The 15,466-nt window shown below is 29.8% G+C and overlaps 2 protein-coding genes across 2 annotated transcripts; both read right to left on the bottom strand.

Annotated features, from left to right (window-relative positions):
• Positions 1 to 5,918: 5,918 nt before the first annotated feature.
• Positions 5,919 to 6,903, bottom strand: LOC148237506 (uncharacterized). The gene has a single exon (XM_088181321.1). It carries the CDS (start codon positions 6,830 to 6,832, stop codon positions 6,140 to 6,142), a length of 693 nt encoding a protein of 230 aa, XP_088037447.1. The 5' UTR covers positions 6,833 to 6,903; the 3' UTR covers positions 5,919 to 6,139.
• A 1,595-nt stretch (positions 6,904 to 8,498) lies between these two features.
• LOC148237505 (uncharacterized) lies at positions 8,499 to 14,810 on the bottom strand. Its single transcript, XM_088181329.1, has 13 exons — positions 14,485 to 14,810; positions 14,159 to 14,393; positions 14,025 to 14,096; positions 13,882 to 13,953; positions 13,723 to 13,797; positions 13,557 to 13,652; positions 11,758 to 12,334; positions 11,543 to 11,691; positions 11,346 to 11,481; positions 9,401 to 9,545; positions 9,198 to 9,340; positions 8,724 to 8,886; positions 8,499 to 8,642 (listed from the first exon to the last, which is right to left on the bottom strand). The coding sequence occupies exons 1-13, from the start codon at positions 14,674 to 14,676 to the stop codon at positions 8,499 to 8,501; spliced, it is 2,199 nt and encodes a 732-aa protein (XP_088037455.1). The 5' UTR covers positions 14,677 to 14,810.
• Positions 14,811 to 15,466: the final 656 nt, after the last annotated feature.

Here is a 15,466-nt window from a genome sequence, read left to right as displayed (position 1 = left end):
CAACGATTTAATATTTAATTATTTTTAAATCTAAAGATACACTTTTAAACTTTCAATTTACCTATTTTAACACAATGCAACTACAAAGTAAAAGTAATTTATTTTATTTATATTCTATTCGTTAGTCGATTGAAGAATAAATATAATGCATGTTATTTAAATATTGTTGAACGAGTATTGAATCGCTTATAGTTAATTTTAAACTTCATTTGTGACTTTCATCGACCGAGTAAGTCTTTCCAAATATTCTAGAATATCGTTAAGTTGAGAATCGGCCTCTTCTTTTGTACTGGTGACCTGCAAGAACTGTACCGGCGCATTAATCTCGTCCGGATCTTGAATTTGTACATGTAAGTTTTTCATTAAAACATCTATGGTGGGATTAACGTTGAATTTGGACCCTTCGAACAGCTTGCAAGAGTCGACGTCGAGTCTTAATTTGTCCTGCGCGATCTGCAAGGGGGTCCGACCCTCCTGGTTGACTAAGGTAACGTCGCTGCCAGCGGCGAGGAGGTCTTTAACGGCCAATCTATTACTAGCGGATACGGCTAGATGCAAAGGCGTGTTTCCCTGCGAGTCTCGACCGTTGGGGTTGGCTCCCGACTCCAAAAGGGATCTGATAATATCGTCGTGACCGAAGCTAGCGGCTATGTGGAGCAAGCTGAGACCCCGTTCGTCAGTTAGGTTCGCGTCTCGATTGGTGCAAAGTAGATCATTCACCAGTTTGGTGTTTTTAGTGCGCACGGCGTTGCACAGCCAAGAACGGTGACGTCTTTCAAAGACGCACGCATAAGGAGAGGCTGAAATTTTCAATTCTGCACGTCGTTGCGATATATACTCAACGCCTGGGCTTCGTTTTCGTTGAGCTGCCATTGTGTTAGAGAGCTGAGCTATTTTGACAGCTGTTTGCTTTCGCCGCGCAGGTGAGACTGTCTGCAGTAAAAGTATATGTTGCCAGTGTGAAAAATACCTTGAAATTTTGTAATGCTAAAGGCAAAATAATAGTTCGTAAATTCCATTAAATATTTTTTATATTATATTAGCTAATTGTAATAAACACTTTCTATAGTATATATTATTACTTATCTATTTTTCTTGTATGCCCCCATTTAGCGCGCACTGCTTCTGCCATGTGTGTCGGCGTACTTGAAATTAATTTTTTTGCCCATTCTTCTTTTAGCACTTTCCACAAATCTTCCTTATTTGTTGGGCGTATTTTTACTTTTTCTTAAATTTCAGTTGGGACTCTGGGCCGGCCAATCGAACATATCAAGGACCCCAGCACGTCTTTTACTCTAAAAATCTTTTATATCATTTTTTCGTTGTCTTGCTGTGGGATGAAGTTAGTTGCAATCAAACGGCTTCCAGGTGGAATAGCATACTGCCTTAAAATTTTCTTAACAGTTTCTCATGAATAATAACCAGTAATAATAACCAAGGGTTCAACCCCATTCGCCGAAAAACACCCACAAACCATTATAGAGCGTCCCCCGTGCTCAACTTTTGCAGCCAAACACTGGTCTTTATATTGTTCTTCGTGACATCTGCGAACGAATTGGAAGCGATTAGCTTCGAAAATTTTGAATTTTGACTCATCTATCCTTTTCAACTCCTTCGTCGTTCAAGCTTTATGTGCTTGGGGAAAAAATCAGACGAAGATTGTTGCAATTACGAATATCAAGTGACCGAATTCTACTTAGTAGGAACCAAACTGTGATTCGTACAAAATGTTCATAATTAATAATTATTTTTTTATTTATTTCACGAGATGTGCTGTGTTTTATTATTATTATTATTTTTTGCCTTCTATGCATAAGGCGGCTTTCATAAATTATGTCACAGATTTTTCGTGAAATTTAAGCCCCCCCTCTTTAACAGTTTCGAATCTATCCCGAAAATATTGTTTTAAAATATGACATTTCAGTAAAATCATATCAACTTTTCCACGTGTAGTAATATATAAATGTATACACTTATCATTATTTAATTACATGCGATGTATAAATGTTACAGTTAAGGCGTTGAACCAAAAAAGGTTTTTAATACCGAGTTTTTCTTTTATTTTTCGATGGAGATTTTATCGTATTTCATCTATATTTTTTGCATATATAATTTATTTATTTACATATACTTGTCTATTGAGCTGAGCATGAGTTCCATTCAACTGCTAACAGGCGCTCCATAACCGTGATGAGAAAGACGCTGAAGCTGATTAACCGTTTCCTTGTCTTTCGGAGTACCCTCGGACGAAGAAGGTTGATCCCGTGTTTTTTTGCTAAAACTTGTATGATTTCAACATTTCCACATATAATAATTTATAAATTTACATACTTATCATTATTAAATTTCATGCGATGTATAAATGTTACAGTTAATATGTATTTTTCCAGTGAAGTCCAAATACATTTTCACCGATAGATTTATATATTTTCACTAGCAAAAATATAATTTAATTGATAAACGCTAGTGAAATTGTATGCTGCTCTAAATTGTCTATAAAATTAAATTTTACAGTTACAAAACGTACATTTAATGTTTAAACCAGGGTTGTGGAGTCGTTTCAAAATTTACAGACTCTACAGATAGATGTCGCATCTTGCATATTGCTCTATAGTTTGTCTACACTTGGGTATTACACTATATTTAAAAAATTAGAAAGCTATCCTTACGATATTACTAGACTTCTAATATATGAGTATTGGTTAAAGTGTATTCAAATCGAATTTTGGTCAATAGGAGGGTGCAAAAACAATTATTGCTTCTCAGAAATCAAAAATTCACGTCAAAAGCAATAAAATCGCGTCGGGGCCGTTGCAGTGGGAACGCTCAGTAACGAGTGTTCCCATTGCGACGGCGTCGGGATAATTGATCGGCGACTTCTGAAAAGGGATAATTGTTTTTTTGCGCTCTCCTATTGGTCAAAATTCGATTAATATACGCTTCTTTGCCTACGGGACACTTATTAAGCCGCTGCAGTAATACTTTTATTAAAAATTATAAGTTTACATAGTGTTCGCAAGTGAATGTTCACCCCCTCCGCTTCCATGACATTTTTATTTAGAATCCACGTCAAAAGCAATAAAATAGAGCTGTCACCGTTGCAGTAGAAACGCTCGGTTATATAGCGTTCATATTAAGACTTTTTATATTAATATTACGACTTACAATGAGTGAGATTCGAATGAAGCACATCTAGCGAGGGCGCAAAAAACAATTATCACTTCTCAGTAGTCAAAAATTCACGCCAAAAGCAATAAAATCATCCATTTCATTACAATCATACATTTTAAATAAATTTTCATATTAAATTAGATAATTATTTTTATAAATGGACCCATTAAAGAAGATGTAATTTTCAAAATGTGTGGAGAGAAAAATATTTATTTACTTCGTACAGCAATAATGTTTTATGTTTGGAATGTAAAAGACTATTGCTGTTTTCTTGAAAAATATTTATCTATTTTATAATTTCTTCCATATATTTTATATTATCAACAACTATTATTTTAATAATATACTTAAGAGTACATACATTGTCTTTAACGGTTAACCCATCTTTCACTTATGCACTTTATTTTATTATATGCTTATTTTTGTTTTGTCAAAGCAAGTGTTAAAAAGCAAAATCGATTAAATTAAAAACAAGACTAGCTAATTTCGCATTTTTGATAAAAAAATGATGTAATGTTGTTTGCATCATATTTATCAATTTTTCATATAAATTAACTGTGACTATTCCAAGTTAAATTCATATTAATCAATGTTTAGCAAAATTTTAAATCTATAGGGATAGTGTATCACTTCAAAATAAGTAAGTTAATATACAACTTAAAAATAAAACTTATACACAACTAACTATATAGCCATTTATTAATATAATGTAAAAAATGCTACATATTTGCGTAGGAATGAAACAACAAAAATAAATTTCTAAATTTAAAAAATATTTATTACATAATATTTTATAACACAAAAAATGTTTACATCAATTATTGGTTATATAAAAGTGATTAAAAAGTATTATTATAATAAATTCAAGAATATTTATTATCTTTAACAATAATTTTATAATAATAGAGATTACACAATGTATTACACATATTGCTTTTGGTGTTATAATTTAGAATTAGCAACATTGCTTATTTTATACATAATATTTTATAAGATATGACATGTTTGAAATTTATTTCTACTTTTTATTTTATAAAAATACAATTCAAATCTATCTATCAAATCGCCTGCTTTAATAAAATGCCAATCATGAACATACATATAACAAAACATTTTACCCAATATCAAAAAGCACGATTTGTGTTAAAAAAACTGGATAAAGTAGACGAAATGTCTAATTATATCATTATTAAAATTTAGAATACCACATTATTTTAAATGCTGTATTATTCCTTATCAGTCTTCGATTGTTAAATTTAATACATTTTAAGTTTTAAACCATGACAAATTAAGACATTACAATGATACGCCCTATTTTAAGTGTTTTTAAAATTATTTGTAAATTTTTCTCTTAAATAATTACAGGGACCACAGTACAGCGTTATTCAAAAAAGCTCTAAACTCTAATTTAGATTGTCTCAAGAAAGTTGAAACATTTTTTTCTTAGTAAAAAAAAATCCAGTCGGGCATTGTCACAATTGAGTATTTTACTCTTTCTAATGGCCAAACCTGGCCTCTTCCTGTCGATTGCTTGTTTCAGTTTGACCAATTATGATCAATGCTTAAAGTAATCGATAGCCCGTATCATCTCAAGAGCTTTCGTTTCGTTTCGAAACAATAGCGGTAGTAGTTGTGCAAGTCGATCGTGGTTTTGGTTTTATCTATTGTGTGATAACAAGTCGTCTGGAGCGAGATGCATTTTTACATCAATGACGATTGATCCAGAAACGCTGCTTTAGTCTTTGACTTTGGCTTGAAGGTCTTTGCACGTAATGGTTTGTCTGTATCAATTTGGTCCGAGCTCTATAGTCCCAAGTCAGAAGTGAAGTGTTCCGATTTATATATCGTCAAAGCATGAAAGATCAACAATTATCCTGCCTTTACTCTTTCCCTTTTCAATTGATCTTTTCTTATAAGATTGATTATCGCATATGCGCTCAAAAATGAAATATATCAGGAATGTTTGCGAGTATATATATAAAAATCGTTTTACACTGGAATTTGTTGAACAATAAATGTCTGTGACTCGATTGTTTCTGTGGAATGATCGTCTATCTCAAAAGGTCACATTCTTTTATTACTTTGAATGTGAACACATGTCAGGACAACAATAAATTTCTGTTTTAAAAGCGTTGATTGCGCCGGAAATAAGATTTAAGGAGCATATTCTTGTGAATTTGTAGGGCCTAAATTTTTATTGCATCTTGTACAATGTTTGTTTTGGATTTTTTATTCTTGTGGAATAAATTAAAATTTGTATTAAACAAATATAGTGTATTTTTGATTATCTAGGTGCGGATAATCCATGAATTAAAAATCAACGATTTTATGTAAATTTAAAAATAACTAATAAAATGAAACTTTTAGTAATTTTTGAAGCAGCAAAACAGAAATTAAATAGCTTCCGGTCAAATATTACAGTAAATAGAGAGAACTGTGAAGATTGGTTCAAAACCAAACATAGAGGGTTACCAAATAAACTAGTGTTAATATTAAATAATGCTCCTTTTTATCTAAATGAATACATAATAAAAACAAGCTATTGCCTTATTTGTAAAATTTTTACTAATGCAGAAATTTATTTAATCGATTCTGACGAAGGCATGAAAAAATTTGCTTTGAAAATTCCGATTAAGAAAACATATTAAACGACCGGGGGTTTTCAATTTATGAGTGATACAGAAATTGTTTCTAAAATCAATCAACTTGAAAAGGTAAATGTTGAGGTTATTTAAAAACATTGTCTAATAAGGATATGAATATAATGATATAATAGCGCTAAGGAAAAATCTTACAGATCAAAAAGCATCGAAAGGTTCTCAAATACTTAAAAATGAATTAGTTTTTGGATTATTAATTAGCCCGAATAATCAATAGTCCACCGTACAAATTTATAACAATCACACGTTACAGAAATATAATCTCATACATAAAAAAATGACATGTATTATATATATATGTATATAAATCACACAATTGGCAGTTGTTTGTTATCGTCGTTTGTGACATTCGTTGATAAATTGAGTCCATTCAAATGTTTGAGTATATCGTTGAGTTGAGAATCGGCTTCCTCTTTTGTACTGATGTTCTGCAAGCGCTGAGCCAAGGCCTCCATTTCGTCCGAATCCTTATTTTGAACGTGCAAGTATTTAACTATCATATCTACGATGAGCTTAACTTCGTCTTGGAATTTGGTCCCATCGAACAGTTTGTAACGTTCGAGGATGAGTTTGAGTTTGCTCTGTGCGAGCTGAAGAGGATTTCGGTTGTATCGGTTGACTAAAGAAACGTCGGTGTGAGCGTCGAGGAGATCTATGACAACTGCTATATGACTGGCGCATACGGCTAAATGCAAAGGAGTGTTACCGAGAGAGTCGTGAGCGTTGGGGTTGGCTCCTTTCTTCAAAAGTGCTCTGACTACATCGCGGTATCCGCAGCAGGCGGCAATGTGGAGCAAGCTTCGACCCTGGACGTCGGTTTGGTTCGGGTCTTCGCCGGAGTCGAGGAGTGTGTCCACCAGCTCCGAGTTGTTGGTGTGAACTGCGATTCGCAGACGAGAATGAATACGATCTAATAAAACGCACGCATAAGGAGCGCCGTTCCTTCTTGCTCTTTGAATTCTTTTTAATCTCTCTGCGTTGAAACTACAAGGTTCGCCCATTGTATGCGATTCTGACAGCTCTATGTTTAGTTTTGTCACGCTGTTGGTAACACTGCACCGTACAGTACTTGTGAGGGTTGCCACTATATATAAAGGTAACCAGACAACTGAACACAAACCGTAAAAAATTTAAATTGTACGAATAAAATATTTATTTATTTTAATTAAATTACAACAACTTACCCCAATGCGTCACAGTAGCCGAAAACAATACATTGTATTATTTTAATACACACAGAATTTATAATTAAAATAATATATGGAAAAAACATGATACGCAAGCCGTTCTTCCTAAGGGGCCCGATTCTGGAAAAAATCATAATAAGAATATATAATACCAATACCAATAATCAACAAAAACACCAGCTGAATATATTAAAAAGCTTTTTAATAATCAACATATATTTATAAATAAAACTTAAAAGTGATAATTAAAAAATGTTACATAAAAAAGATCACCAAATAAACTCAAAATCAAATCTTGAGTAGTCAATGAATTAATCGTAATTTGACATCAGAATTTTTGTATAAGCTCTCAATTCATTTGTAAATATTCAACAATTTGAGTAATATACATATAATAATAGTATTAGCATAATTATAAATCACAAGTGAAACCGAGTTTTATATCTATATTTATTAAAGCAATATATTAACATTATTAAATTTATTGAGAAAATACCATTATTGAGAAAATGCTTATGCTTGTACATTTTTTTTTAATAAATTTGAACTAATAAAATGTTTACATATTCACGATTATAACATGTATCAACCCCACCTGTATCAGCACTTCAATAACAAATTTATTCTTTCACACTCTTCTTTCTAATTCATAATTTAAAATCTGACCAAAAAAATCAGATTCTTTACATTGTCGCGTATTATCACATCTCAACATTGTCATACAATATTTTACATCGTACATATTAGAATATAAGATTTAATTTTTAATAATGGTAAGTCTTTTATGGTAAATTAAATCTAGGGTAGATTAAACCACAAATGGACTAGCATAGCACAATTTTTTTTTAAATCTATAAGATTGGTCGTAATATACGTAGATAAATCAAATACTTTTACAGAATATTTAAATGAGATATGTATAAGAATATGTGATTCATGTCATATTATAATGAAACATGAGTTGAAGGCACTGATATACGAGAGTGAGTAAAAAATATGATGAAAATACAATAGACCGCTCTATCGAACTATAAATTAGCAGCAGTGTTACATATATATGTATATATATATATTTGGCAGTACGAATCAGACATGCAACAGAAATTAAAAACTGTAACTTAAAATAGTCATATCACATGAAACATGCAATAGAGTTGCCCTCAGTCCTTCAGTTTATGAGTATATGCACGTCTGTCATTCTAGCAAGTGTATGATTAAACTATAAAGTTATTAATTGGCATCAATATGTAGCAGATCACATTGTAGATAATATTCTTAATGATCAGCCAAAAGAATGACATATTGATGCCTATGCATTGAAGCAGAAGTTGATGGCTTCTAATATATAAATGTTACTGGAAATGAAACCAATTTATACAACCTCCTCACAAAGTAATTTTTACAGTTTTGAATTCATTTCCTTTTTTAGAAAATAATATCCCGATAAAACTAGTAATATATAAGTATTTTGGAACAATCATTAATTAATTTTGAGCATTTTCTTTAGAAGCTCAGCATCAGACTTGATGTCCCTGCATCCGATTAAGGTACCGAACGCTGGAGGAATATCGACCGTAATGTTTCGTTCTTGGGCATCCTCTAAAAGTTCATGCAATCTTGTATTCTGAAACGCGATAAAAATTATATAACAGTTCTAAATAATCAAACAAAGACATAGTATATTACAATAAATTATCCTTCTTACAAGTTTTTGTGATGATCGAAAGAATATAATTAGTGTTTGTTTGGCATGAATAAAACATGCTTCCATTTCTTTATTGGAAGGATTTTTAAGAGGCGCTACTATCACTATATCATTTTCGTTTCCCTCGAATTGATCAAAGGTCATTATTGATATCATTTCTCGTCTAAAAAATACATAAAAATCATTAATAATTCGATAATAATCTATTTTAAAATAATAAAAAAATACCCGTTATCGTTGTTCATGTATTTTTTTATAATAGAACATTGATCTAGATTCTGAGCTAAAACTACAAGTGAAACATTTGATTTGCCACTTTTAACCAGTTCATATATCGCCCAAGTTATTCTTGCTATTAAGATTGATTCAAATGTGTCATGGTTTATATTTTTACTGCCCGGTATAACGAATAATCTATAATGAGGCATTATCGTTTTTGTCGAATGTTCACTGCATTTTAGAGTATCGAAATACAGTATTTTATTTGGCCACTTCATGATTTCTGGGTGCATCCTATGCTGAGTTTCCAACGAGTTCACTAAATCATTTCCCCAAGGCTTCAATTCGGACAGCATTCGAGTAAAGGTACTTCTCAAAAATTTGTATTCCAATGAAACCTAAAATGTATTAAATCGAGTTCATTGTTGAACAAAATTTAATTACTGATTCAATTATACTTTGGATAAAGCAGCGTTTGGTGATTTCCTTATATTGCCGCATAAAACCAAGTGTTTTACATTGAGGCTTATTGGACATAAGATCTCCGGTTCGTTCGCTGAAGATGCATCGTCAATCATACACCAAGTTACTAGATTCTTTATTCTAAAATATTAAAACAACGAATTAAATGTGAGTGCTGATTATGTTGTATATATATATAATTAATAAAACCACACGTTGAAAGCTTTGTAGTCCAGTGCAATGTCGTAACGATAATATTGGCTCCCAAAAGAATATCTTTTTCAATGTTTTCTGAAGTATTATACTAAAAGCAGGTTCAAAAATATAATTGTGTAATATAAATATTATATTACGATACTATTATCAGTAAAAACTTAATATATACAATTGATGATGTCGGTTGTTTTATCGCTAAATTTTGAATGCTAAATTTCTGTGCCCAAGGTTGCATAGCGATCTCTCGTCCAGGACGAACAATTTTTAAATTAAGATCTACAAAATACATTGTGTTGTATAAATGCATGAAACTGAATTAATGGTTTTAAACTTGGCTAAACTATGTACAAATATTATTGTTGTATTTTATATAATAAGATAGTACAGGTTTACTAACAATATAAAACTAAATTATTTTATTATAATAGTCGACATAATATAGTCCACTTTTACTAAAAAATATCAATATTTAAGCAATTGGATAATAAATGCAGAAAACTTTTAGTTAATTTATTTTCCAATGATTTCTCAATGGGTATGATATTATTTATAAATAAATATGTACAAATCTTACGTTTATAATGTTGTTCTTCAAGTTTAAGTAATTGTTTTAATAACATGTCAACACCGGTGTTGGATTGAGCGCAAATCAGTATTTTCTCATACTTTGATTCCGAAAACTTTGCCAAATATTCCAAAGCCATCCAACAAATTAACATAGTTTTGCCTTTAACACAAAAAAAAACATAAAATAATAAGTGTGGCCAAAAAATTTATCTCATGAACTATTAGTTCTTCAAACATTTATCTACGACTCTTTTTAAAGTCTATGTGTTCAAATATTATTAGTAATATTTGTTAAGGAGCATATAACACTACAAACATATTTAATAAAAAAAATTATGAGCACCACAATTTTTTTTATAAATGGATCACTTTTTTGCACATAAAAAAAAACATGACAAAACACGACACATCTGTGCATCTTGTGTCGTTCCACTCCACAGAGGTAGTTATTTTAAGAAGTACTATTCATTGGTAAACCATTAAAATTCATATTTATGTCCTCGTAACTATTTTTTCTTAACAGTGTTTTAAAAATAAAAATATAACTTTAGTTTTATAAAATAATTTAAATCAGTTTGAAGGCGGTAAAAATATTTTAGCGAAACATAAAATAAATGGCTTAAATTGTTCCATTTTTCAGTATTTTTGATTCTTAAGCATTAAAAATCAATCAATGTTTGTTTTGGGTCATGGGTTATGTATAATTTCTAACCTGTTCCTGGAAGTCCGTCTATTAATTGCACTGTCGGTTCAATAAGTCTTTTAGCTGCAAAACATTTTTTTAGAGCACTAAGCTGATAATTGTCCATAGAATGAATTCGCTAAAAACAATCAATCAGTAAATTTTCTATTAAAATTATATTACTGTCTATAAAATATAAAACATACCAAATTTTTAGGGTAATCATATAGTGTATTTCTAAAATCAGATATCTTTGGCGATACTATTATATCTCTGACTAAAGTGTTGTTGAGTTGAAACAAAGCCGAAAGCATTGACAATTCGTGACTAATATTACAAATTATTTTTAAATTCACTTCGGTATGAAACATGACTTTTAAATACCTGTTACGCCAAAAAATTGCCAATTCTAAAATTTTTATTCCTAAAAAAATTAGATAATTAAAACATTATTTAAGTAAAATTATGTATTATACAACCAACCTTTATCATTGAAATTTGATATAATATTTTTAACAATGGCAAAATGAGTATAATCTATGCCTTCTACATTAAACTTAATTATTAATAGTTCACCATATTTTGGATACACAAGCGATTTAATGCTCATAGCTGAAAATTATAAAATTTTTATTGAATATTTAGAAAAAAATAAGTATTTCATATCACTTACGTCCTATGCAAATTTTAATGCACATATCAGAACTATGCTCTTCGATGGAATGCATAGTTTTAAATTTATATTCAGGTATTTTTTTATTTTTTTCATAAGAAGAGCTTACATTATTCCATATTTCAATTAGAAGAAAATTGGTCAAAACTCTGTAATAATTTAAATATAATAATCAATATTTTTTTACTATAAAATATTAATAGATAAAATCTTACTTTTTATATGAATCGTAATCTTTAAATACTTCCATCGTCTTTAAGTTATTTTTCAACCTAAGAAACGTGTTTTCTTTGCAGCTTTTGAATTCTTCCGCCGACCAGCATGCTATCCAATGTAAGAATTTACTCCAAGTCAGATTTTCTTCCAGACTAACATGAGAATCGAACCGTCGACTGTTATTAATATTTTGCTTTTTTACAATTTTCGCTTTTGGAGGTTCTTTAGGGTCGTTTAAAAGAAATGAGCCCCTATTTTTAGCAGTAATTTTGGCTACGACTGTCTTATCTTTCTTAGGCTCCAATTCCAAATCTTTCAATGCCTTTGATTTCTCTTCATTCTGCTTCTCGGCTATCTCTTTCAATTTTGACAATCTAATTTGTTTTTGACTCATTGTGATGACGCGTTTTATCGGTGTTGAACTTTTACTTGATTTTCTTCCTCGTTTAGTCTTTGTTTGCTTCAAAGACATTACATTAGATCGATCATTCTTTTTAGAAGCTCGACCTCTAGTACTTGTCATAGGTATTACATCAGGAATGTAAACCATAGCTTTCGGAACTATCTTAAGTACATCTAAAAATAAAGTTGGTCAATATAAAATTTATTTAAATAAAATATGTATTGATAATTCGCTAAAAACTATACAGGCGTTGTTCGTAAATAAAAATGTCATAATTTTTACTCTTTCCTAAAATTGCTATAACTTTAAAAGTTACCACTCTAAATTTAAGATTTTTCTTACGATGGACACAAAACAAGTATATATAATTTTATGTTGATGAAATTATAGTCTATTCAGACTATTCGTTAAAACAATTTGTATTTTGTTTCGAGGTTTTTGGATTATTGATTATATTATAATTAGATATCTGTTATCACGACTATCATGATATGCATACACAGTTATAATGATAATTTTACAAATGACGCATATTTGCGTCATCGACTCTTAACGATAATTTTACAAATAATGCATAGTAAAGTCATCAACAAGAAAATTGTTAAGAACCGTTGACAAGTAAATTCGACATTCATTATCAGGAAAGATTATATATATAATTTTGCATGTATTATGGTGTCAAAGTTAAAAAAATATATATTCATAAAAAAGGGACGTCATCATGCATTAATAATGGGATTTTCAGTGAACTGATTAATACATTAACATAGAAAAGTCCATTCTCCATTCTTGTGAGTGAACGGTGGTAGCAAGCACAGTAATACAAAATGCAGCACGGGTATTTAATTATATCGTATCTTAATATTAATTTTAATTTATATAATAATATTTTTTTCTCTTTATATATATTATGTTTACGTTACTTATTTGTTTTGCTATAGGTCAAAAAATATGCACAAAGTTCATTCCTAAAATAGACTCATAATATTTTTTGGATATGTTATTATTATTGATTAATAGATGATAACAATATTAATGTGTGAGTTAGATTAGGGATGAATATTCAGTGTCAATATAACATAAATAAAAAAGATTCTTGTACTCTTTACCAAATAGTATAGTTAGAAATTTAACAACAATGTAACATATGTATTAATAAAGTCATTAACATTTATATTTGGTATAACATTATAAAAACTATATATCAGATAATTTCTAGGAATTTTGAAAATTGTAATCTTACTTGGTTGTAAAAATACAATAATTAGAATGAATATATTTCACATAAAAATATATGAAGATAATAGTGTATATACAGATGTTGAGTACAAAATTGGATGTAGCAAATTTCATATTATATATATGCATTATAATTTATTGATTAAAAATACTTACTATTATCAATTAGGTCGCATAACTTCAGAATATTGTTACCGTCTATGTTATCTGGGGGAATATTCTTATCTTCTTCTTCTACTTCCATTTCGTCTGCTAGAAAATATAAAGTATAATTAGATGATTACAATTTCTGATTGTATTATAAAACTTGAGAATACATTACCGTCTATACAAAATATATCTGGGGATATATTTTGCTCTTCACGATTCTCATCTTCTTGTTCGTCTTCCATTTCGTCTTATATCAAACATATAATTGTTATAATTAGATAAAAAAAAAAACACATTTTTGAAGTATTTAAAAAATACAGAATATCGTTACCATCTATATTATATGGAGAAGAATTTTGCTCGTCACGATTTTCCGCTTCTTGTTCATCATCAATTTCATCTTCTAGAAAATACATAATATATTATATTTAAATGATTGAAAAAAATCTTAGATACATATAACTCCATCGTTACCGTCAATATTATTTGGAGCAATATTTTGTTCTTCATAATTTTCTACCTCTTCCTTATTTTCCATTTCGTCTTCTACAAAAAAATAATAATTGTATGTATTAAGATATAAAATTTTGAATTAATCTTTGACTCACCTAAGTCAAGTATAATTTCTTGCTTGATCGTTATTGTATCCGTTGTGTTAAACTCTGTACATTGTTGTGTTTCTCCGAGTCTTTTTAGTAATTTGAAACTATAATGATCTTTTATCGTTAAATTAGGACAAATATGATCAGGTGGAAGAGCAATGCCTATTTGATCGTTTTCGTTGAGTTCGATTCTTTTTAAAGAAGCAATTTTTTCGTTGTTGTTTACATATGTTCCATTGCCCTAAAATTGAGTTCAACAGTTTTGTACTCACGCATTATTTATTTATGTTATTTGAGTAAAATTGTCATTATTTGAATATTTATTTACATACCGATTCCAAGTCTTCCAAGTACACGGTCGATCCATCGTCCGAAACTGTCAATCGACAATGTCTTTTTGATACTGTAGTGTGAGATAAAACTATTCCGCTATGATCCGAACGACCGATGATCATTTGGTGTTTATACAATGTATAAGTTTCCTGCGGGAAGTTGTTTCTTCGAAGAAACCAGAGAGACTCCATGTTTTCAAATCTTTATGGCAATGCCACTGCTAATTATACTCTTATTTTTCAATGCGAACTCGGCATGTGTTTTTATACTTCAAGCGGCGAGCGGCAGTTTGACATTGAGTTAATGGTCAATTTTTTTATTGGTCGAAAGCTTAAGAAAACAATATAATGTAATAACTACAATAAATTTTAAATATCTGAAATTGCTCATGTTTTAATACATAAAATTAAAATAATTTCAAATATACACTTAAAAGGAAAATCGTTTATGGTTCTGACAATATTTTAACATATATTTTAAATTTATTATTCTATTTTTTTTATTTATATACATTATATTGTTAAAAGAGAGCATAATACAAAAAATTGTATAAACAAATAAAAAATCTTTATTCAACCTTAACGCAAAAAAATACATTATTTTGCTTCTCTTTCCAATATTAAAAAATCAGCATTTCCTAAAATGCCATTTATTTGTAGGTATTTAAACCTACGCATATTTTAAGATACTAGTGACTACCATGTGACATCAAGCTCACTTATAGCAAAAAAATATTATTTTATCGCATGGTAAATTGTTGATAATCATTCCCACGTATTTAACTATTGGTATTTAGTTTATTTTTCACTATTTTCTTGAAGATATCTCATCTTAATCTTAACTTAACGGCAATTCATTTATAATTTGTTGATCTATATCAGTGGTTCTTAACCTTTTCAAAGTCACGGTGCACTTTTGATCAAGGGAAAAAGTGGCGGTGCACCTGAATTAAGAGGTCGAAAAAAATACGTGGACATAATT

Source organism: Plectrocnemia conspersa, unplaced genomic scaffold, assembly GCF_051122295.1.
Source record: "Plectrocnemia conspersa isolate PC_06_02 unplaced genomic scaffold, ASM5112229v1 ptg000002l, whole genome shotgun sequence".
NCBI lineage: Eukaryota > Metazoa > Arthropoda > Insecta > Trichoptera > Polycentropodidae > Plectrocnemia > Plectrocnemia conspersa.
The sequence above is the reverse complement of the archived record's forward strand: the minus strand, read 5'-3'. Positions and strand labels throughout refer to the sequence as shown.

What these genes read in the sequence shown, in the direction of transcription:
- LOC148237506 (XM_088181321.1), bottom strand. Translation starts at nt 6,832, where the DNA reads ATGGGCGAACCTTGTAGTTTCAACGCAGAGAGATTAAAAAGAATTCAA.
- LOC148237505 (XM_088181329.1), bottom strand. Translation starts at nt 14,676, where the DNA reads ATGGAGTCTCTCTGGTTTCTTCGAAGAAACAACTTCCCGCAGGAAACT. An exon ending in ACTTGGAAGACTTGGAATCG is followed by an intron (nt 14,394 to 14,484) that starts GTATGTAAATAA and finishes ACTCAATTTTAG; the next exon opens with GGCAATGGAACATATGTAAA. An exon ending in TGCTCCAAATAATATTGACG is followed by an intron (nt 13,954 to 14,024) that starts GTAACGATGGAG and finishes TGTATTTTCTAG; the next exon opens with AAGATGAAATTGATGATGAA.